General features: G+C 47.5%; 2 protein-coding genes across 5 annotated transcripts; both read left to right on the forward strand.

The window, feature by feature from the left end:
* Nucleotides 1-127: 127 nt before the first annotated feature.
* DNAJC8 (DnaJ heat shock protein family (Hsp40) member C8) lies at nucleotides 128-11,432 on the forward strand. Of its 2 annotated transcripts, XR_008434822.1 has the most exons (10): nucleotides 128-233; nucleotides 1,716-1,817; nucleotides 3,569-3,625; nucleotides 4,653-4,719; nucleotides 5,358-5,452; nucleotides 6,303-6,374; nucleotides 7,531-7,622; nucleotides 8,572-8,647; nucleotides 9,826-10,018; nucleotides 11,328-11,432. XR_008434822.1 is itself a non-coding variant. In XM_053964433.1 (9 exons), exons 1-9 carry the CDS (start codon nucleotides 171-173, stop codon nucleotides 9,946-9,948), a joined length of 747 nt encoding a protein of 248 aa, XP_053820408.1. In that variant the 5' UTR covers nucleotides 128-170; the 3' UTR covers nucleotides 9,949-10,601. The 2 variants fall into 2 exon arrangements, 1 of the variants encoding a protein (XP_053820408.1); XM_053964433.1 differs by lacking the exon at nucleotides 11,328-11,432 and having other exon boundaries at nucleotides 9,826-10,601.
* PTAFR (platelet activating factor receptor) lies at nucleotides 9,981-23,023 on the forward strand. Of its 3 annotated transcripts, XM_053964432.1 has the most exons (5): nucleotides 9,981-10,018; nucleotides 11,444-12,032; nucleotides 14,661-15,118; nucleotides 16,336-16,550; nucleotides 19,567-23,023. In XM_053964432.1, exon 5 carries the CDS (start codon nucleotides 19,619-19,621, stop codon nucleotides 20,684-20,686), a length of 1,068 nt encoding a protein of 355 aa, XP_053820407.1. In that variant the 5' UTR covers nucleotides 9,981-10,018; nucleotides 11,444-12,032; nucleotides 14,661-15,118; nucleotides 16,336-16,550; nucleotides 19,567-19,618; the 3' UTR covers nucleotides 20,687-23,023. The 3 variants fall into 3 exon arrangements, with proteins under 3 accessions (XP_053820407.1, XP_053820405.1, XP_053820406.1); XM_053964430.1 differs by lacking the exon at nucleotides 14,661-15,118; XM_053964431.1 differs by lacking the exon at nucleotides 14,661-15,118 and having other exon boundaries at nucleotides 16,364-16,550.
* The last annotated feature ends 379 nt before the right edge of the window (nucleotides 23,024-23,402 follow it).

Below are 23,402 nucleotides of genomic sequence, written 5' to 3' on the forward strand. Positions count from 1 at the left end.
AGCCGCGGCCCCGCCCTCCTCCCGCCCTCAGACCCCGGCGGGGGCGGGGTGGGCTCTGTGACGTCACAAGGCGGGGCCCCGGGCCCGCGCGCACCGCGGGGGGCGGGGCCTGTCGCTGCGGCGCGCGCCGTGGTCACGTGTGGTGACGGCGCGGTCACGTGTCGGTGGCGATGGCGGCGGCGGGGCCCGGCGCGGGCGCGGCCGAGGACGCGTTCCTGACCTTCTACAACGAGGTACCGCCCGCACCCGGGCCCCCGCCCGCCCCCGGGACCCGCGCGGAGCCGGCCTGCGGCGGGGCCGGGGGCCGCCGGCGGGCGGGACGGGCGGAGCCGCTGTCGGGGTGGGCGAGCGACGGGCGCCGGTGGGTTGGTGCTCGGTCCGGCCCTCCCACAGCCCTGGTGGTGCCTGGGACCGGGACCCGCGTTCGGGCCTCGTTCCGCTGGGCTGAGCCCGGCGGGAGCCGTGCGCTCGCGTCCTGCTCGGCCCGGCTGTCACCGGGCAGGGGGCGTGGGCCCCTCTCCGTCTGCCGGGCTGCGGGCACGGCCTGAACGGGTGTCCTGATCCCGTGCCAGTCCGCTGGATGTTTCTTTAAATAAAGGTGAACGTTAAATATAAATACATGGTTGGTGTGAAAAACGCCAATCACTTGGTTTTTAAAATTTTTAAAGTTTAATAATAATAAAATGTTTCTAAAAATAGTAATACAATTAAAGTAATAAAAATTTAGAGTTAGGACAATTACAAGACAATAAAAAGCAAAGAATTATGGACGTCCGGATGCTCTTGAGCACTTAAGCCACGACAAGCATGCCTTGTGAACAAAGGAATAACTTTAAAAGCAATAGCCTGTTGCATATACAAAACACTTCATGATTATGCATATATTTTATTTAAAACAAGAAATTCGTCTGGTACTTGTCAAAAGTTTCTGTTAATCCCCAGGCGCCTTCGAGTCTTAGTCAGGCTTGAAGAAGTTCGTTTCTGTTGATAAGGAAAGCTATAAATTCTTCTCCTCTGGAAAATTTAGGGGTTTCTGTGATTGTTATCTGTGTGAAGAATTCCTTGATTATCTTCTCATTTCCTAAAAAAAATATCTAACACACATAGTTTCTATTTTAACTACTAATGCTTAATTTTGATTACAAAACTACATTTACTATATTATTAAAATGTTAATACAACATAACTTTCAGCATAATACATATAGTAAATATCTGCGTAGAGCCATATAACATACATTTTTCACAGTTGGGTTCAGCATGGTACTGTGAAGGGCAAAAATGGAACTAAATAACCCGTGGTCAGACTAAAGTGGGCTTGTGTATTTGCATCAGTGTCACTTAACATGTTTAAAGGGCTGCACTGCCAACAACGGGTTAAAAGTAACAATGCCGTGGTTTCCAAGGAATCGAAGTGCTGGAGGTGCATGGAGAGGAGGGAAGGCACAGCTGTAGAGCAGGGCCTTAGAAGAAACAAAGAGAACCATTCTGCAGTATTTTTTATAGAGAAAATGTTATGTTGAAAATGCTGTTGGCTGTAGGAAAGGCTAAAAAATATGTGCTGCTAGTGCTTGAGAAAATAACTACAGGCTTGGGGTGAGCAAGGGGCATTATGAACTGTAGTACAGGACAAGGATGGCTGTGTTCTAACAGCATGGAATAAACAGATAAGGCTGTTGTGATGGTTAGTTGATACAGGTCTCTCTTGTTCTTCAGGTAAAGCAAATTGAAAAACGAGACTCTGTTTTAACATCAAAAAACCAAATTGACCGGCTGACCCGACCTGGATCCTCATATTTCAACTTGAACCCTTTTGAGGTTAGTTTGAACATTCTGTCCTCATTTCTGAATTGATGTGTGAGCTTCCTGATTCCTGAGTATTTATTCCAGTAAAAGACAACATAAGGAAAGGAGAAATTTCTCTGGGTACAGATTAGTGTGCAGAAGGTTTGCAGCAGGATAGTGTGTATGTGCTCGCTCTCTTTCTCAGTGTTTGATGGCAGGACAAACTGTGTGTTGTCACATTTCCTTCATACAACAGCACTGGAAGATTTGGCTGGGTACTTTCTGAACAGGAAGGTAGTAGCTTGGCAGGTTCTGGTCATATCTCTCTTAATTCAGCATTTGTAGTTGTGGGTTTTATTTTGGGTGTTCATCCCACTGAACTTGTATGGTGGATAGAGTAAGAAAAGGTCTCTCAGTGGTCACACTAGTGAGTAGTCTCTGAGGAACCATTGGGTAATGGATAATCCCCTTGCACTTTATAGTGCTTGATTCAGTTGCAGTCAGTTATAAAGTTTTAATAAGGAGGAAAGCCTGAGGAAGGCAGTAAATAAACAATATTGTATTCATCTGGAGTTGGCTTTCCCTGGGCATTTTCCTTCCTGGTGTCATCTTCACTGCCTTTTTCAAGCCTCAGGTGCTTTTTGTAGTCCCAGTTCAGGGCTGGACAGCCAGATGAGTCAGCAGGTTCACTTTGACAATGATCAGTTTTGTATAGGTCTTAGTACCTAAAGAGTAAATTAATAAAGCTGTTTCAGAGTAGACTGTAGCTTTCCTGTGGGAGAGTGTTTTTTATTTACAGATTCTTAGAATCAGAGCAGCATCTGCTCACTTGTTGCTTAAATCTTAATGTTCAGTAAATTAATTCACAAAGGAGTTTCTAAACTCTGCCACATCTGTAAAGATCAATAAACAATTGGTGTCACTCCAAACAGTAAAACTCTACTGTCTTCTTTCAAAATGATAAAATTAATAAATTCTTATAAAGTAGTATGTTTCCTGTCCAGCATTCTAAGTTATGAGTGACCTGACATTGTCCCCAAACCACCATATGCTTTTGTCCCTGTCAGACTGAGCATTGCTGCAGGACTGGTTGAAGGCTCAGACCAATTTATGGACCACAGCTGTCTACACAAGACTTGAACATAGAAAGGACACTGGCATAGCCAGAGGAATCTAGCATTGCTAAAAGTAGTGTCACAAATGTCAAAAAGATGGTGAAATGTTTCTGTTTTAGTGGGTGAAAATTCATGTTGTTTCAGGGCAAGCTTTCTGGTGTGTGTCTGTGTGCCAGTGAAGCAAGTGTTACAGAATCATAGAATATGCTGGGTTGAAAGGCACCCATCAGGATCATTGAGTCCAACGCCTGGCCCTGCCCAGACACCCCAACAACCCCACCCTGTGCATCCCTGGGAGTGGTGTTCAAACACTCCTGGAGCTCTGGCAGCCTCGGGGCTGTGCCCATTCCCTGGGGAGCCTGGGCAGTGCCAGCACCCTCTGGGGGAAGAACCTTTCCCTGAGCTCCAACTTAAACCTCCCCTGACTCAGTTTCATGCAGTTTCCTCATGTCCTGATCATGAGAGTGAAGAGGCCAGTACCTGCCCCTGAGCTGCCCCTTAGAAGGATGTTTAAGAGTGTATTGAGTTCTCCCCTCAGCCTCCTCTTTTTCAGGCTGAATAAACCAAGTGACTTCAGCCACTCCTCATGCGAGTGTTAGAGCTTGCTGACAGGACCCTGAAACATGGAAAGCAGCATCAAACTTGCTCTGCTTTCATGGTCTCTTTTAGGTGCTGCAGATGGATCCTGAAGCCACAGATGAAGAGATAAAGAAAAGATTCCGACAGGTATTCAGCTTTTGCACTCAAAGTTCGTGGAGGGGAAGTAAAAGTGCTGTAGAGATTGTGCAGAGATTGGAAGTGAGAGGGATATCTTTTTGGCCTATTGTTGGCTTCTCACTTCTGCAAGACAGTAAAGTATGACGTTCTCAGCTTCGGGCTAGTAAAACCCTACAGGGAGATGTTCTGAATTCAGGGTAATGAAATGAAAAATGTGCATGGAATTGTGCATTGAAGAAATCAAACACCCAAGTGCAGAATGTGGGACAGCCAACAAAGGGGGAAAAAAGCACTAGCTGAAGTAAATCTGTTCAGGACTGAAGGCAAACCTTTTCCTAGGAGCTACAAACTGGCAGCTGTACAGTTCCAAAAGTAGTTATTTTGTATTCTTCAACACTAAAGCAGTTTCAGTTGCTGGTCTGTACAGCAATGGCAAAAATAAAAGGTCTATATAAAAAAAAAAGAATTACAAAGAAGCCATATGGGGAAAGTTTGAAATTAGTCTCTGAAAGAGAAATGTGGAGGATGTTATTCCCAGCCTAGTTAAAGTTCCTCTCAGGATGGTAGTGATCTATGTCCTGTCTCTGCCAGGGAGAGTACAGGCAAGAGTTTTCTTAACTTTCAGTAAAGCAGCCTAAGGAAAAATGACCACTCTTAAATCATTTGGTGATTGGACAGCCTTGGGCATGCTGGAGAACTTAATGAGAGACTTTGGTTGAGGATAATCTTTTAATGTTTGTTTCTTGTCAGGACCAAGGATACAAATCTTTGATGACCAAGGGGTTCATATCAGCTGAGGAGTGTTAAGCTGTTCCTTTCAAAAGCTGCAGCTTTTCTTGGACAGCCTGTTTGTTACAGGGATTGTTTGTTCTATCAGCTTGTACTGGCACATACTCCTGCATGTTGTCAGCTGGTTTGTCCATGTACAAATGAATGTGATCTCTTTGGATTCTTTCTATTTCCCTTCTCTCAAAAATCTCTGAAATACTCTTCATCTTTTACCATGATCTTGATAGCAAGATCCTTTTTCTTGCAGCTGTCAATATTGGTGCACCCAGACAAAAACCAAGATGATGCAGATAGAGCCCAGAAGGCGTTTGAAGGTAATACTCTTTCTCTGCCTGCTCTGGGTTAGTAGTTGAAGCTTTTCTGGCACTGGTTTAAAAATTTATGAGGGTGGAGGGGACAGAAGGGTTGCTGCAGAGGTGCTTTAGCTGGGGCAAAAGCAGCTGTGGTAGTAGCAGCTGTGTGAGGTGGTGGCATTTCAGCAGGTGGCACTAGGTGGCAATAATGCCATTGCCATGTCACAACAGGGACAGACATCTCCATGGGGTTTTGGGATTGTTCATGAAAAACGGTTTAATCTGTGCATTAGATTTTATTCAAAGTCCATAGGACAGAAGTAGAGTGATGGTTTTAGGTGTGTGCTGTGCAGTCAGGTAATCACATGAGTAAGGTGTTCATGCCCATAAGTAAAGCTGGTAGGAATGATGCTTTCTCTTGCTCCCTCCAGCAGGTATCAGACAGTTCCTGCCATTACTGTACCCCAAAACTCATTCAACTTATCGCTTTCCTTGATGTATTTAATAAAAAAAAAAAAAATTAAAATCACCTAAAACAGACTGCCAAACAAATGACCTCCACAAATTCTAGAAGCAAATTAGTAATGCCAACAAGTTGCAGTCTTGTGATGCCTTGTGAACATGACTACTGTGCTATTAATATTGATGCTTTTTGTTAGCTGTAGATAAAGCTTACAAGCTGCTGCTAGATCAGGAGCAGAAGAAGAGAGCCTTGGATGTGATACAGGCAGGAAAAGAATATGTAGAACACACTGTGAGTATTCTATGGGAATGTCCACACTTGGGAGTCAGTGGTAATCAATCATTCATATTTTGCTTTTTGGTACACTTGCTTCATGTTAGGCCACTAAACTGAGCAAACCTTGTAATGGCACTGTGCAAGTGGGCTCCAAGCTCTTCACAGCAGAAACAATCCTGCTGTGTCCAGGACTGCTGTTGAGCTCAGTGCAGGATAATTCAGTGAAATTCAGTACTTGAAATAATCAGGTCAGACCACATGATCTGACCTAAATATTTTTTTCCAAGTCTGTGAATGAATGATGCAGTTCAGATATGTGTAGGTGGAAGAGAATAGGTGGTGACAGCAGGAGACTGAGAAGTTTGGGGGATATTGACCTATAAGATAAGAAAAGGAGCTTGGATTGCATTGGCCAAGAAGTTAGAGTGATGTGGGTGGATTAAAACACAGAAAGCTTGAGGAAGCAGATGATATGGGAGAACTCAGATACTCTTAACACAAGGAACACTTGATGTTCTGTTTGTTGTTAAGTCACTTGAATATCATGAAGCAAAATAAACTTCCTGCTGGTTTGGATGGTGTATATTGAATAAGAATATATTCAAGATATATTCAATATATATATCAAGAAACCAAAAGGGATTCTGTTGAAGGAATAGTATCCAAGACAGTATTTTTAATTACTACAGTTTATGTGATAATAATCTTGTATATGTTTGGGCCTAGGAGGGTTTGGTGTAAAACAAAACATCAATCAAGAACAGAGCACTTTCTGTACATTAGAATAGAAATGCAGAACCACTTGGATAAAATTATGTAAGTTCTATAGAATTTTAAGGCTCTTATTTTTGTTCTTAATCATTAGGTGAAAGAAAAAAAGAAGCAGCTGAAGAAGGATGGAAAACCTCCAACTGTAGAGGAGGATGATCCTGAAGTTGTAAGTCATACTATGTTCAGAGAAACTGGAGAGTACAAAATGTGTTTTGAGGAGTTAAGATTGAAAGCCAGTATAGAAGTATTTGTTAGACTTGCTAATGTTGTTAACCCTTACATTTACAGAAGAACAAATTCTGCTTAGCCACTGTAGAGTATCATGTGTCAGGTGATACCTGTATATTGTGGAAAATAGCTTCACTATAGTGTAAAGAGTAAATATATTGTGAGATTATACAGATCAAAATACCCTGTTCTTTTCTCAAAACAAGTCTTCATTGCTTGTGCATCATGCACTCTTTTTTGAATTGAATTTCTTGTTGTCTTCTGACTGCTGGAGCTGTGGCATTCCTGCTGCTGGCAGAGGCACATGAAGCACTCACTGCAGAGTGACTGAAATGAGCTTATGGCTTTTTAATGAGAGCGGTTTCATCTGTTTCATTCCTGTAGGACTGAGGGACAGATGTGCTGTTCTGCAGCAAACCACTTGTATTCGAAATGGCATGGCATAACTTAGTTCTTTTTACCTGGGTTCTAGAGAACTCCAGCCATGTGAGAGGCTGTAACAATGATAGATGATTGCCAAACATTAACTTCATTAGTCTCATTGCCCTTTTTTTTCCTGGAAAGTGATTTCTTCCTGTTGATATCACCACAGTTAACCCCATAACCATCCTATTTTTCATTTTTCAGAAGTCTGTTGTTCTTCTTTAGTAATGAAGATTGGTTTAAGCATACTGATTTCCTACTGGGAAATCCAATGCTAGATTTTTACAACACATAAGAAGAACTGCTGGAAAATTACTCTCTAAAACAGTGACCATTTTGCCTTTTTTTTTTGTCAAATGTAACAATGCAAGGCTTAACCCAAGAATAAGAGGGTTTGAAGTGAACAGTTCTGTTTAGGCACAGCTTCATGAATACAAATTAAAATGAGACTAATATGAGGTTAATATGCAGTTGTTTCCTGGTGCCAGGGCCAGAATTTAATCAGCAGTGGTTTATACCTTTCTGTGTGCTCCTGCTATTGTCAGGGCAGGATAGGGGTTATCTGGGCACACCTGTGGTTTGCTTTCTTTTTAGCTTCATACATTTGTATGTAAAACAGACTTTAACTGTGTTCATAGGCATTATTTTAAGACTGGATTTGTGTTTTACAGTTCAAACAAGCTGTATACAAACAGACAATGAAGCTCTTTGCTGAACTGGAAATTAAGAGGAAAGAAAGAGAAGCAAAAGAAATGCATGAAAGGTATAAATGACATTCCACTTGTACAATTCAGGCTCTTCTTCCACCTCATGTTTACTCAGAGAAGATTGGGATCAGATAATCTTAGAATAGTCTAATTTGGAACGAACCTCTGGAGATCATCTGGTCTCACCTCCTGTTAAAAGCAGGACCTTGGATGAGACTAACAAGGGTCCTGTCAATCTGATTTCCAAAAATGTGGATTCTGCCACGTCTCTGGGGAGCCTGTGGGCTGTAGAGCCCTATGCTTGAGAAAAGCACACAGGAAATTTGCCCTCCTGTGCTGAAGATGTCAATATATTTTTATATGGTTGTATTCTCTTATGTGTACATGGAAGCCAGCCACAACAGTGAAATGGTGCCACAATTCTGCATGCTATTAGCTTGCAGAGGATTGCTTTTTAATTTTATTTAAATGCCAGAAATACCATGTGGCATGTGTGATCCTGAGCTATTTTAGGTGATTTGATCACGTGCTGCCTGAGGGCTCACTGGAAATACACTTCCTGCAGCAGGGTTCTCTGCTGGTCAGTGAGGTGGGAGATGGCTGCAGGACATTGTGAAAAGTAGGGAGTTAAAAATTTAATTTGTACTTTGCATGCTGAAGTGGTTATTAACTTCTGAGAATGTGTACCCTCAACAGTTTTAGAGACTTACCACTAGAGTGATGTCCAGCTTCTTGGATGAAGAAGTCCAGCTTATTTTGCTGGGCAAGGGAAGCCAACTCCTTAACTGTATGCCTGTTATCAGTGGGACCAAAACATCTTCTCTGCTCGCAGCTCTTTCAAATTTGAAACCAAATTGTATTTGCTGTGCTATCTTAGGTGTGTGTATTTATCTCTTCTGTAATCTGCCAAAAAATTAGAGGAGCTTTCCAAGATGTTTTGAAAGTATTACCTTGCTTTCTAAAGTGATGCTTGTGGGTTCATAACTTTTGTGGCTTGCCTTCCAGGAAGCGGCAGAGGGAAGAGGAAATTGAAGCACAAGAGAAAGCTAAGCGAGAACGAGAATGGCAGAAGAACTTTGAGGTATTCAGCAGTTAACTTACAGAATAGGCCTCAGCAATTCTTGTCCATGTTGCAGGGAATGCCCCTAGAGAGATGAGAGACCTTTTGTATGGAAGATAATTTAATAGATCTGCACCAGCCTGGGGTTTGTTCATGTGTGTGGAGAAGAGCCCATCAATAGGGCTTTGGTATCACCTATGCAGAAACAGATCTGGTAAATTGAGTATACTAATTTTTTCATCTCTGTCAGCAGTTCATTCTTATCTTTAGTTGTAAAATAGAATTGCTGCTTAGCCCAGGACACTGGTGACCATTAAAACCTAATCTGCAAAGTGTTTGTGTGGACTGTTGTGGTACTTTCCAGTCTGGTTGCTCCAGCATCCAGATCCCTGCTAGTGCTGAGCCCTCTCCCATCCTGCCATGGGAAGGGGCAGGGAAGCAGTCAGCTGCTGTAGCCAGAGCCCATCTGCAGCTCTGGTATTGCAGAGATGGGCCTGGAGTGGATGGATCACATGCTGTGAACAGGATCCTTCCTGGACTTGTTCTCTCCTGCTGTGAAATCTTCAGCCTGTAGAGATCATAGGTTGGCTTTGTGGGGAGATTTGGGGGTTTAAGGTATTTTTTTTTTGTGGGTTTTGTTTTTTGATTTAGTTTTTTTTTTCTCCTCGGGAAAGGTTTCTGCTGCTCAGCAGGTAGGGCAGGGAGAGGAGAGAAGTGCACCAGAGGCCTTTTTTTCTCATTGTGTTCAAGTGATAAGACTTTGAGCAAGAAGCATGAGATGAGGCAGCAGTACATTTCCCTTCTCTGTTTTCCCTGCCTATAATCTGCAGCACCAGGAGAGTGAGGAGTTGAGACAGAGAAAGGACATGCCGTGTTCTGGGCTGACAGATTAGGACCATCCATTTGAGAGGTTTCTTGTTTCCTTTGAGGATTCTGTAGAGAGTAAGGACTGCCCAGCCCAATCTGGTAGTTTCTGAAACAAGAATCCAGCACAGTGCTTATGCTGGTGTGTGTAAGCTCACTTGTAGTTGCAATGCACTGTGCTGCTCTGGCTCTTCCCAGTGTCTTTGTGTCCTGCCTGTCAGGGGCTGCATGCTGGATAAGGGGAAATTGCTACTGATCTCCTGAAACGGGTATGTACTACCTGTGCTTTTGCTCTTGCACTTGTTAACTCACCACTTCCTCCCCGTTGTTCCCAGGAAAGTCGGGATGGACGTGTGGACAGCTGGAGAAATTTCCAGGCAAATACAAAGGGGAAGAAAGAAAAGAAAAACAGGACCTTCCTGAGACCTCCCAAAGTAAAAATGGAGCAGCGTGAATGATCCTGGAAGCACTGCCCAAGTGCAGCTCCTCAGTCCCTTCTCTGCTTTTAAGGACTCATTGGCACCTAGAGTAAGATTTGCTTTTTAGTAGACTGTTTGGTTCCAGTACAATTAATTATCAGTCGAAGTATTTTTTGTACTCTGTCTGTTTGAAATAGGGCCAGAGAATGACCCCGGCCAGGGCCCCGCTACACGTAGAACTCTTGGCTTAGGAGAGTCCCTGCCATTCCTGCTGTCCCGTGTGTCTGCTGCCCTGTAACTCAGTGTTTTGTACTTCACAGACTGTGCTGTTTCACCACTTCTGTTTCTAGTTTGAGAGCTGAACAAAATATTGGAAATGCATCCAAACCCTTTCAGGCACAATCTTTCTCAGCAAGTTCAGCTTGGGAAAGATCTGGACTGACTTTGGGAATATGTTTCCAGCACTGTGCAGTGCAGCTGGCCTGCAGTTTGCAGCTCCTCACTGCACTGAGTGGTGCTTGGAAGGAACCTGCCCCCAAGATCTGATTTCCAAATTAAAATCCCAGCTCTCAGGCTTAGACTTCTGTTAATCTCAGACCAGCTGGTCACTTCCTATAAAGGAAAACAACTTCTTTTGATTAATAGTTAAGCTGCAATGGTCTGTATGTAAAATAAATTTTTACCCAAATTACCGTTTTTTTTTTCCCTTGGAATTATTAAAAAATGCAATAGCAAGAGTGTCAATGGAGTGCTGTCACTGAGATCCTGCTGCTCTTCAGCATGAACCTGTGCCCCAAACTCAGACTGTGGTGCCAGCTTTCTGCCTTTCCAGTTCTCCACATCCCTTTTAAGCTGCCCAAGCTGTTCCAAGTGCAGTGTCACCAGCCTGGAGGTGGTGGCATTAACTGTCCTCCTCTGGCTGTGCTCCTGGCAGAGCCTGTCTGCCTCAATCCCCAACCTGGCTGGGAAAGGCCATACTTCAACTTGGTTGTTGGGCTGGGAAGTTGGGGTGTTTGCTGCAGCTCTGCAGTTGGGTGTCTGGGGAGCTCCAGAGCATGCAGCCAGCCAGTTCCTTCTGGCAGCAGTGCTTTGTGCATGGGTAGTGACTGTCTTGTCCTTCAGGACTGTCTTAAAAGCCTTACACTTCCTTTCCTGCCAAAATAAGAGCCAGTTCTTACCAACAAAGAAACCCCAACAACATTTCCGTGTTAAACAACCCATGGGGCATAAAGGGAGCAGACAGAAACACATGTGATTTCTTGTTATAAGTGACTCAGGTGGATGTTGTGCCCATGACCTCAGCAATGCCAGTGCTACAGAATACGTTGGGGGAACCTCCATGTAGAATCTGGGCAGAGCAGTGCCAGTGGCATCAGGAAGGAGTGTCCCCCATGTCCCTGACCACCCTTTCTTCCCAGGCTGAAGGAGCACAAGGACCAAGGGGGGCTTCTAGTGCTGCAGAAGGGGTACAAGAATGAGCTGCCCCTGCCTGAAGTATTTTCTGGCTGCTGTTTTCTGATTTGGGGATTCCCAGAGCAGAGCAGTGCCCTTCCTGGTACTTTGCCTGATGAATCTCCACCCATCATGGAAGCCCTGGAACAAGTACTCACTGTGCTGCCTCCTAACCCTGGGACCTGGAAGGAAATGAGGAGCCCAGAGGACAGATCTGCTGAGGGTACTGGCCCCCCCTTGCTGAGCTGGGACCACCTCTGCACCCCTGGCCCAAAAATCAACCAGGGAGTGCCCCTGACCTGGAGCTGCTCCCGGGCTGGGCTACCCCATCTCTGGCCTGTGAGGCACCGGGTGACACAGGAGTGTGACACAGGAGTGTGACAAGCCCCTCACCATCAATGGAGCCTCAACCACTGTGTCTCTTCTACTGCCTGCCCAAGGAAGGACCACAGAGGAACAAGCAGCCGGGGCACGGCTAAGCAGGTCACAAGTGCCAAGAGGGAAGTGAGTCACTCACCTGGGAGCCAGCACATCATCCTCTTTCCTGTCAGAGCCTCCTCCCAGGCAGGAGCACACACGCAGCTCGGCCCTGCTGGTCTCTCCACTTGCAGCAAGGACCTGGTGGGCTGGTGTCTGTGACTGAGCTGGAGCAGGTGCTCTGTGACCCCAAGGTAAGACACTCCTTTCCCTTCTGCTTGCTCTCCCAGGCCTCCCTCCCCAAGCTCCACAAGCTCCTTCTGTGCCTGGGTAACTCAGGACATGGGCTGGCTCAACATCCCCCGTGGATCTCTGAGCCATGGCATCTCAGACAGCTCCAAGGGCTGCAGAGACATCTTCATCCTCCCAGCATGGGTGTGGGAAGACACTCCTTGTTCTGCATGCCCAGCAAGCAGGGATGGGGTGATGAGGTGCATCGTGACAGCATGAGTCAGGCAGGTGCTGCTGCTGCCTTTGGGGCTGTGGGGAGGGGGCTGCTCTCACCCAGCCCCCATTCCACCCCTGAGTGACAACGGCCCTGGCTTTGCTTGAGTGCTGTGAAGCAAGGTGAGCAGCCGTGCCTGGACCTTACTCCTGCGAGGAAGAGGAGGCAGTGCTTGGAGCCTCTCAAGGAGGGCAGGTCCCTCATCCCACTTGTGCACAGCCCCTGCCCAGGCTGGGCAGGCAGATGGGGCAGAAGCCAGCAGCAGTGGCAGGAGGTGTCTCGCTGCAGTTGGGAGCAGCAGGAGCACTGTCCCAGCTGTGGCAGCTCAGGCAGGACATGGCTTTTGCCTCCAGCACAGCTGTGACAGCCTGGGGCTGTAGCACACAAATCCTGACTCAGTGGCCCATGAACTCACCCCTCTGCCCAGTGCAGCAGGGCTGGGCTTGGGAACCAAAAACAGCTGGAGGCTGCTCTGCTCCCTGCCTCACCCACTGCTGGGGAGGCTGTCCAGCTACCAGCAGTAACATTCTCTGCCAGTCTGGGCAATCCCTGTGGCACAACCAGCAGCAGAAGCCATGCCCTGCCTTAGCTGTCAGAGGGGACCCAGGGAGTGCCCCTGCCCCAGGAGTGGCTTCTGGCTGATGTGTGTTTTCCTGCTGAGCAAGCCCAGCTCCAGGGCACATTCCTGCAGGGTTGGTAACGAGGTGGGGACAGGCTGTGCTCAGCCTGAAACAAGCGTAGAGAAAATTTAGCAGAGTGTTACATGAGTAGTAATGTTACATGAGTAGTGGGAATTCACAGACAGTAACACTCAGCACCAGCTGAGCGTGTGCTGCAGCTCCAAAAGAATTTCATGCCTTTTCAAAGACCCATCCTAGTACTCAAGAATGTGTCCTGGGGACTGGAACCAGCAGGGATCAAGCTCACCTGTGTGCCAGTGGCTGGTGCTGTCACAAGCTGCGTGTTGGTTTTTCATCTTGTCCTTGTTTGCTGCTTGTGTTACTGACAGGCAGTCACAGACCCATCAGCTGAAATGCTGCTCCTCCATTTACACTCCTTGGAGAGCTCTTCTCTGCCTATGCAGTGTAGCTTGCTCTTGGGAAGAAATCTCTGGATATTTACTTATAAAACCAAGAGTCTCTGATCCCTCCAAAATTTCTATGTGGTTATCCAAAGTGAGTATGTTGCTACCAGGCTACATCTAAGAAGGAAACGACCTCAAGGGCATGTGCCAGAGGCAGGCGGGGCTTACAGGAGGCACTGGGCGTCTGCCATGGCAGCATGTACTGCCACAAGAATGCTGCTGGGTGCCAGACCCATGGGGAACAGCCACTGCTCACCAGTCAGCCCGAGTGCAGTTATCCTCACAGAGTGGAATTTGGAACAGCTGTTCTGGGATCCAGCATGTACAACGGCCTGAAGGACTATCAGTGCTCCTTAACAGCTCTATGGGAATCAGAGCAAGAGAAGTTTATTTGTTTTTTATTAGGTTGCAAGTTGGCTTGATGAAAATTAAGGCATTTTCAAGATTTTTTTTTTTTTTTTCTCAACTCAGCCTTGCATAGCTGTTAGCTGGTGTGTGCATTCCCTGGGCAGGAAGAGCAGGAAACAGTGTCAAGCACAGGGCAGCCAGACTGCCAGGAGTGCTGAACGAGCCCAGCCTCCACTGGCAAAATAAATCTTAATGTTGGAGTGCTCAGCAATTGGCAGCAGGGCCAGAAGAGCAGGGAAAGAGGGTCCCCAGGTGGGAAGGGAGTAAAAGGGAGGAGCTGGCTGTGGGCACTGTATGGGGACAAAGGGCCCCAGAATGCAGAATGGCCATGCTGCAGGGCTGAGCAGAGGAAGGATGAAGACTTTAGAAGGTTCCTCCCCAGCCCAAAACCCCCTGGGCTTTCATTTCCTCTAAGGGCTGGGTTGTGGCAGGACAGTGAACCAAGATTTGTCAAGTATTGCTACATCCCCTGCGAGCACTCCCCCTGCCCCTGACATTGCTGGCTGCTCTTCCCAGAGACTTGGGCTGGCTGTCAGCCAACCTCTGTAGCAGGATCTTGTTTGGTTTTAAGTTTAAACCCCCAGGAGCAGCTTAAAGGACAGAGCTGGGGGCTCTGTCTCATCCATGAAGAGTCAGGTTCCTTCATCCTTACAGCAGCTGATGAGAAGGGGAAAGGAGGGAGGATGTCAGGTGGCAGAGGGAAGGAGATGGCTGCAGCTTCCATCCCAGCACAGCTCTGGGGCATTACTGCAGGAGCCTCAGCTCACCCTCATGGCCTGACAGACCTTGGCTGTCCCTTGCTCCACATACCAGCCCCCTGTGCAGCCCACCCCGAGGTTTCCATCCCATGTGGTGCAGTTGCTATGGGGCTCTCTCACATTGCAGGGGTTCCACTCTGCTCAAGGAGCTTCCAAATACCTTGGCCACCCTGTGCTGTGGTGCCAGTTGTGGTGTCCATGGAGTTCTCGTTGTCTTGGAGCTCTCCCTGAGAGGGGTTCAGAGCAGCAGGACATGGACTGTCCTGCAGGTCGCAGAGCACTTGCACATCTCCAGCCTGGCTGGAGCTCACCCAGGGATCCTGGGGGCTGCCTGGCACCTGGATGCACACCTTCAGAGCACTATGCTGAATTGCATGCCAGGTATTTCCCTTTGTAGTGGCCCTGGGAAAAGCCATCTGCACCCTCTGGAGAAGAGCCAGGGAAGAGCCAATCCAAGCAAAGAAGTCCAGACTGGTGCTGGGGCTTTGCCTGCCCCTGGCTGGAGACATCCAGGCACTGGCACAGACAGTGGATGGATTCTGGAATGGAGATGGCTGCCCAAAACCTTGGGACTCCTGAGGCCAGGTGAGCCAAAAGCCAGCACAGAGCAGCACTGCTGCTGTCCACCTTGGCCCCTCTGTCAGTACCCATCTCCCTTGCTGATGAGGAAATTGCCATATCCCAGCTCAGAGCCCAGGCCTCACCAGCCCAACAACAAAAGTGTGACTTGAAAGTGTCCCAGTGTCTGTGCCAGCTCCTTGCTCTTGGAGAAGTTTGGCTGGTGTCCTCAGTGGTGAGGCCCAGGGCACACAGCCCTCAGCCTGTCCCTGTGGCTCCCAGGACATGAAGCCACACCATGGGGGTCTCTGGTGCCCCAACAGCATGGACATGGCCAGGACCTTCTATGGAATGTTTGCCATAGGGGGCATTTCCTGAAAAGAGCCAGGAGAGCTTTTCCCAGCCTTTCCAGTGGAACTCCAGTGCAGACTGGCCTCTGCTGCTGCTGCTTGGGCCCTGCCATTGCTCAGCAGCCTTGTGGCAGGCTGGACACCCCTTTGTCCTGGTGATGGACTCTGTGGCTCTGTTCCAGTGACCCCAAGCACCAGACTCAGGGCTCTGGTTCCTGTAGGTGTGTCAGGTGAGAGGTTTTTGCTCTAAGCTGACATCTGTGCTGTGTGCAGATGTAAGAGCAGAGGCAAGCAAGGAGGGCAGGTTAATCATGGCTGTGGGAGCTACAGCCTGGGATTTACAGCTTGGCTGGGACATATGTGCAGCTTTGCTCATCACTGGTGTCTCTGAGCATCCTACCATCAGCATTACCATGCTGAGTGATCTTCAGGCTGCCACAGGTAACAGTGGCCATAATGTGATGGTGTATGGGACAGGTAACAATCTGCCCTGCTGTGGTTGTCTCTGTCTGTTGAATATCCCTGAGATAAAGGGAGGCTTGGGATGGTGGAATTCCTGAATTAGTTCCAACACAAGTGTGAAGGAGAGTGCTAGGAAATGATCTGTCCATATATGAGTTTCCTATCCCTTTCTTGGAAATTATTAAGTGGAGGTTCTTCTGCCATTTATCTGTTTGGGAGAAAGATGCTCAAAAAGTTTGTCTATTCCCAAATCTAACTGGGGACACAGAATGGATTCCTATTCTGCCTTTAGAGGAAAATCCCAATTTTGCTCTCTTTCAGGATCATCAGAAGCAGAGATACTCTGAGGAAAAAGCCTTAAGGACTTTCCAGACCTTTGCTGTGGCTAATTGTCTTTCCTCTACAGCTTATTTTATTTCTCATTTCCTTTAGCTGATGTCACACATTTCCTCTGCTCTAGTGACTCTGCAGTCATGTTACAGTTGCTCCCATTCTGGTGCCCTGTTCTTAAGAGCTGCCAGTGCGGAGATTCTCCAGTCCCAGGGCAGGGAAAATAACATCTGGGAGACAACCAAGCAACCTCAGTGAACCCCTCACTACTATTGAGGCTGAAGATGGACATATTGTGCTGATTTTTTTCAACTCTGGTAAGCAGAAAATATACTTTATTAGTACTATTCCTCTTGGAATATACTCTTGCTGATGGCAGAGCTTGCTTGCATCTATAAGCCAGTAAATCCTGACTGGGAGGGCACAGTCCATGGCACAGTCTATAGACTGGGAGCAGGACAGGCAGGTGCCCTGACCCTGCTGCTTACTTCCACCTTCAGCCCTGCATCCAGTGCAGCTGATGGTACAAACCACCTGGGGTTACTGCCTGGGGGACTGTGGACAAGGCACTGGCTTGGGCCAGTGGTCTCTTCCTGTGGCACCAGACAGAGGTCTCAGGGGGTTTGGCCAGGCAGCACAGGCTGCTGCTGCAGCACAGAACAGGACCCACAGCCCCTGGACCCTGCCCTGCTCGCCTTTCTGCTGGCAACGGCAGCACGAACAGGCTTCAGAGAAAGGGGAACTGCCTCAGCAGGACAGGCTGAGGAGAGCCCTCACAGAGTGCTCCAGGGCTCAGGGCAGTCACAAATGTACGGAGACATCAGCCTGGGCTCCTCAGGCTGAAGAGGGAATTGGGCTTTGGGTAAATTCCGTGGGGAATGGTGCTATGTTCCCTTCTAGCTGTGCTCTGTAGAATATCTCACTTAGCTCTTGGGAAGGAAAGGACACCTCTCCTGTGGTTCCCTGCAGGACCCTGGCACTGGCACAGCACAGCCTCTAATGCAAAGATAGATGAGCTCTACCAGGTGGTGCTGGGGCCCAGAGATGGCACTGCCATCTCCCACAGACCACCTTTGCCAGAGATTTCAGCAGACTGGAAGCAGTCACAGAGCATGTTCTCACACTCACCCCTCCATTTCAGAGCACAGCCCTGTGGCTCAAGCTTCTGTGCAGGACTCTGCCATGGAGGGGACATGCATGTTCACTCTCCCTTCCACCCCATCTGCTAAATCTGGCAGCCAGTGTGCAGTCTGCAGACAGTAAAGTTCACCAGAGCTCCTGGGCAAAGTTTGGTGGCCACCATGCCATTGTGCAGAACCAGAAATGGAGATGTGGGTGGAGAGTGCCCTGGGGCACTGTCTGAAGGGGCTTTGTGAACAGCAGCTGTGCCCATGTGTTGGATGTAAGCACTTCTTCCCATGAATCCTGCTAGAGAGATGCATTACCTGGTTTTTTTTCTCCCCACTCTTGGTATACTCAGGTCTGTCTGGTGCCACAGGAAGAGACCACCTTCAATTGCAAAGATCCCAGCCCTAAGCACCAGAACTATTTGCTGGTGTTGCAGATAGTCACAGCAGTGTGAATTTATGGCATATGTTTGGGAAAAACAAACAAACAAACAAACAAAAGGAGTTCTCTAATGATCTTAGGTAGTTAGGACTTCTTGGGTTTTTATTCCTTATTCCAATGTCAGATTAGCGTATCAAACATTACACTCCCTGTGACGGAGCCCACCTGAATAATTTACTGCTCTTTGGAGATCAGGGGGCTCTCAGAAAGGTGGCAGAGATCAAGGTGAATGAGGAGAAACACAAGTGTCACCTGGGGCCAGCTCCCAGCACTACGTGTCCATCCCGCTCGGACCGTGCCTGGAAGACAGAGAGACACTTAAAGACACTTGGAACTCAGCACTGCCCAACATGCAGCTGCCTGGGAAGGTCCAAATCTTGTAATTGTTGTGTCCTTAGGGGACCTGGGAGGGATAAGGAAGGACAGGATACTCAAGAAGATGAGTGCTGCCTTCCTCTCCTAATGACTGGAGAGCAGTACCAAGGCTTGCAATTCTGCAGAGAAAGGGAAAGCAAGCTCCAGCTCCAGCTGACTTCCCCATTTGCAGAGGAAAATTGCAAATGAGCAAATGTGTAAATGAGGAACAAAAGCACAAGGGCACCCGGGGGGGACGCAGCCTACAGAGGATGGGATGGGGGTTCCTGACACTGCCTGCTGCTGGGGAGGATCTAGAAGGTTTTGAGGCAGGAGGGCACCTGCTCAGGTGCAGCAAGTGAGGAAAGTGATCCTGCCCCTCCCCTCAGCCCAGGTGAGGCCACATCTGGAGTGCAGTGGCCACTTCTGGGCTCCCCAGTCTATAATTAAGCCCCTCAAGGAAGCCATGGAGCTCCTGGAGTGGGTCCAGTAGAGGCTGGAGAGATGATGAAGGAACTGGAGCATCTCTCTGGTGAGGAAAGGCTGAGGAGCTGGGGCTGTTCAGCCTTAAGAGAGACATCTGAGAGGGGACCTCATCCCTGTCTGTCTGTGTCTGCAGGGAGGGGTCAGGGGAACAGGGCCAGACTCTTTTCAGTGGTGCCCAGCAGCAGGACGTGGACACCAGGCATAAACTGAAACACAGGAAGTCCCAACTGAAAATGAGAAAAACTTCTTAGCTGTGAGGGTCACAGAGCCCTGGAACAAGCTGCCCAGAGAGGCTGTGGAGTCTCCTTCCCTGGAGTTATTCAAACCTGCCTGGATGTCCTCCAGCACAACCTGCTCAGAGTAATCTGCGTCAGCAGGGGCTGGGCCAGGTGATCTCCCAAAGGTCTTTTCCAACCCCAGCTCTTCTGGGATCCTGTGAGAGGTTTTTACCACATGTTGTTTCACATCCGGAATTCTTTAAGTGTAAAGAAGTTTAAAAATATCAGGAACCATGGTGGGAGGTAGGGGCATGGGGGAGGTGGCAGGGGAAAAAAGGAGAACCACATGCAAGGAGAGGATTAGTCATAGAAAACACTCCTGATTCTAGTAAAAGATTAAGAAGCTTGAGACGGGGCAGTGTAACAGATTATTCTATCTAAGAATGTTCATGCAGAAAAGTATTTTAAGATTAGAGATGAGTGATCTGAGACCTCACTGCAGCAAACAATGCTGGATGAAGACACAGAGGTTTGTATGCTGTGGAAATGGGATCAAAGAGAGGACCAAGGAGACAGGGCAGGTGCCTGGCTGGAACCAAGGCATCAGCAGAACTTCTATGGTCATAGACAACTGACAAAGAAAGGTGAGGTTTGGCTTAGTAATGGTGCCAAAGCAATCAGCTTGATTTCTGCTGTCTAATTTTAGGTAAGAAGAAAAGCTGTGGCAGGAAACTGAACTTCAGTGGCCACTGAACACCATGATGTCTGGAAAAGGCAAAGGAGGTGCAGAAGGCAGTACTGATTTCTACATTTCATGCCACATAGACTCTGAGTTTCGCTACAGCCTCTTCACTGTTTTCTACAGCATTATCTTCATTCTAGGCTTTGTTGCCAACTGCTATGTTCTCTGGATTTTCAGCCATATTTACCCCACCAAGAAACTCAATGAAATCAAGATATTCATGGTGAACCTCACAGTAGCTGACTTGCTCTTCTTAATTACGATGCCAATGTGGATTGTTTACTACCACCACCATGGAGACTGGATCATGCCTGACTTCCTCTGTAACGTGGCTGGCTGTTTATTTTTTGTTAATACCTACACTTCTGTTGCCTTCCTGATGGTCATCACATACAACCGTTACCAAGCTGTGACTAATCCTATTAAAGCTGCTCAGCTGACCACCCAGAGAAGAGGTATCTACCTATCAGCAGCTATCTGGATCATAATAGTGGGCAGCTCTTTGTATTACCTTTTTGACAATAATACTAATCAGGAAGAGGTCGGATCCAGGAATTTCACGCGGTGCTTTGAGCGCTATGACACCACGAGTGGTGTTTCAGCTGTTCTCGCCATTCATGTCATCATCTGCATCCTCTTCTATATCATTTTCCTTTTAATACTAGGTTGGAACGTTGTCATTATCAGGACCCTGTTCTCCAAGTCAGTGCATCCACAGAAAAGCGCTCACGTCAAGCAAAGGGCCCTCTGGATGGTGTGCACAGTGCTGTCTGTGTTCATCATAAGCTTTGTGCCCCATCACATTGTGCACCTGCCCTGGACTCTGACTGTTCTGGAGCAGTGGAAGAAGGAGAACTGTCAGCTGCGCCAACAGCTCAACGATGCTCACCAGGTGACTTTGTGCCTCTTGAGTACGAACTGTGTGTTGGACCCGATCATCTACTGCTTCCTCACCAAGAAGTTTCAGAAGCATGTTTCAGAAAACCTGAAAAGCATGAAAGGGAGTCGCAAATGCTCCAGGCAAACAACTGATACGATGATTGAGGGCACCATTCACCAAGAGGATGCCATTAGGATCTGTTAGGGCCACTCAGTGTTTTCTGGTTGCACATGGAGAGGTGTGAATTATTCACTCATCTTTTCTCAAGAAGAGGCACCAGGACACAATGGAGGACCAGGATTTTCTTTTTCCCATTAGACAGAAGAATGGACACTCATTTCTTCTGTCACATGCAAAGGGCAGAACTGGAACCTGCAGTAATCTGGCAGCAAAGCTCCTTCTGTCCAGGCTGGTGTTCTCATGGGCATTGAGAACAGCTCAGATGACTGCTTTACATGAAAGAAGTGTGTCCCTGAGCCTCTGCAGTGAGCAGCTAGAAGCTGAGTGTGCCAAAATTACCCATTGTGTCAGTCCAGATAGCACCATCCCTGCTCCTCTGTCTGCCCAGCTCTCGCCATGGATCCAGTATCAGAGCTGTAAGGGACTTCTAAAAGACCTGGAAGAACAGACTGAGCTCTGAGTATCATCGAGTGGCTCTTCTAAGCAGCTTACATGGTCTGGTGAAGAGAGTCTGAGCTAATGAAGCTCTTGAGTGGCTGTAAGGGACATAGTCCACAGAATTCCTCAACTGCTGTCAAAGAGATCTGCACCTCCGATCCCTTCATTCCTTCTTAGTGACTCACGTGGTCTGCTGGGATCCAAACTTCACAGATGTCTGGGAATAGCTATTATGAATCTTTGCTTCCAGATCTTGGGTCAGTAAAGCAGGGAAGGAAAGGAAGAGAAATTGGCAGTCCCGCAGCACACCTCCCCCCGTCCCTCCACCAGATCAGCATTATTGCCAAAGGGCACTATGGTCTGCCCTGGCTTCCTGTGTGAAAGCAGAACTGGCCAGCCAGTGGCTTCATGCACTCAGTTTAGTAATTTCTGGCTGACTGCATGTGTCTGCAGACACCCAGTCTTGCTCAGGAGGCTCCAGATAACAGAGGGCTACTGCAGTATGGGCATTATGATAAGGAAAAAAAGCTTAAAATGCTTCTGTATCTTTGTACTTATTTATTTAATTTAGGATTATAGCCATTAGCATTTTTTTTTCCTCCATCCTTTCAAAGCTGACCAGTTCTTGATCTACAGCAAGTGAAGTGTTAGGTCAGGACACTTGACAAATAATTCACACACTCCAACAGCACAGGAGGCCCCTTGCCCAGGGCCAGATGCAGTCCACTGGGGCCCAGGGCAAAGTGGTTTTCCATGGGTTCTGAGTTCTGTTCCCAGTCATGAGACACTTGGGGTTCCTTTTCTGACCCAAATTGCTCAATCTAGCACAGGAAATTGGGCAGGGAAGGGAACTTACTTGTTTTCACAACAGTTGTTGGTTCCCTGAATGTCCTAGTCTGTTGATGACAGGAAGAGTGTATCTGACCTGTGACACCAATTATTCATGTGCAGGACAGCAGCTCTCCCACACCTGCCCAAGAACAGGAGAGATAAGCTCAAGCCTTTCCAAAGACAGGACCAATATTTGTACTGCTTTGCCTGTACCCAGAGGAGATACGGGTCCTTCAGATGTATCCTCTGGAGCTCCGCGGGCAGCTTTTGTCCTTATTTGTTCCAGTAAGGAAAAGAACTAAGATGTTTATTTTTCTAAGGCCATTGCCAGGGCCAGCGCTGCACTCCAGGCCCAGTGCCAGAGGAAAGAGTCTGATCACAGTAAGAGTGCATCTCCCTCCTAGTCCTGGGCTCTGCTCCAGTGATGGCCACTCACAGCAAACACGTGCCAGCACCTCATGCTCCTCAGACATGCTCAAAGATGCACCCTGCATCTGCAGAGACACAGCACACAGGAAGGGAGCAATTCCTGTAATTTAAAAACCAGAATCTGCCTCTGTTTTTGCACTGTTCTGTTGGCACATTCTGGATGAGGAGCTCACGCAGCTGGCAGAGGGGGGTACCTGCTTTCCCCCCTTGGCTCCCAGCAATAGTGGAGCTCTCATTTTACAGACCCTAAAGCCCTGAGAGATGGAGTTTGGCAGCTCTTGGAGGAAATGGAAAAGACTTTTACATGGAAAGCTGGCATGATCTCCCACCTGTTCTTGGAAAGCTTGCAAGAGTTTACAGTTTAGCTCTTTACCATGGGTACATAACAGGCTTTATTCCACAGCAAGCACTGCGGGCTCAGGGTACAAACATAAACTTGCATCTGAGGAAAAGGATAAGCCCCAAGGCCACTTCAGGAGATGTTATGCTAATTAGTCAGTAAAAATGCATTTCTAAAAAACAGGCTGCGCTGCTACTTCTGTTCCTGGAAATACTTTCTTGTTCTTACTGCAATGTTGCATTACTCTGCTTTACCTTGCAATGAAATTGATCCTGGAAAGTTCTTTTCAATAAAGTGTGTTCCCTGTGTGTTTTGCCCTTTAACTTTTCCCACCTTCTCATTTTTCTGTATTTATACTTGAGGGAAAGCCTTGGTACCACACAGAAACAGCTTCAATGCATCTTTTTTTTTTTTTTTTTTTTTTTTTTTTTTTTTTTTTTTTAACGATTATATGAACTCTTGGGAGGAGTGAAATTAAAGGCTCAGCAAGCTTCTACCTGCTAAAAGGGAAAAATCTGCTGGAGTTCTCCAAAACCCAACCAGACAAAACCCCCTGAACTCTCTGGCCTGCATATGGGAAATTTATACAGATCAATTGTGTGGCTGCGATGTGACAAACCATTTTAACGCATTGGGTTTGCAGGACCAGGCTGTGCTAGTGGAGGAGGGGGAGTGCGGCGGACTGCAGGGGTGGTTTCTGTG

Source organism: Vidua chalybeata, chromosome 25 (genome assembly GCF_026979565.1).
Source record: "Vidua chalybeata isolate OUT-0048 chromosome 25, bVidCha1 merged haplotype, whole genome shotgun sequence".
Taxonomy (NCBI): Eukaryota; Metazoa; Chordata; class Aves; order Passeriformes; family Viduidae; genus Vidua; species Vidua chalybeata.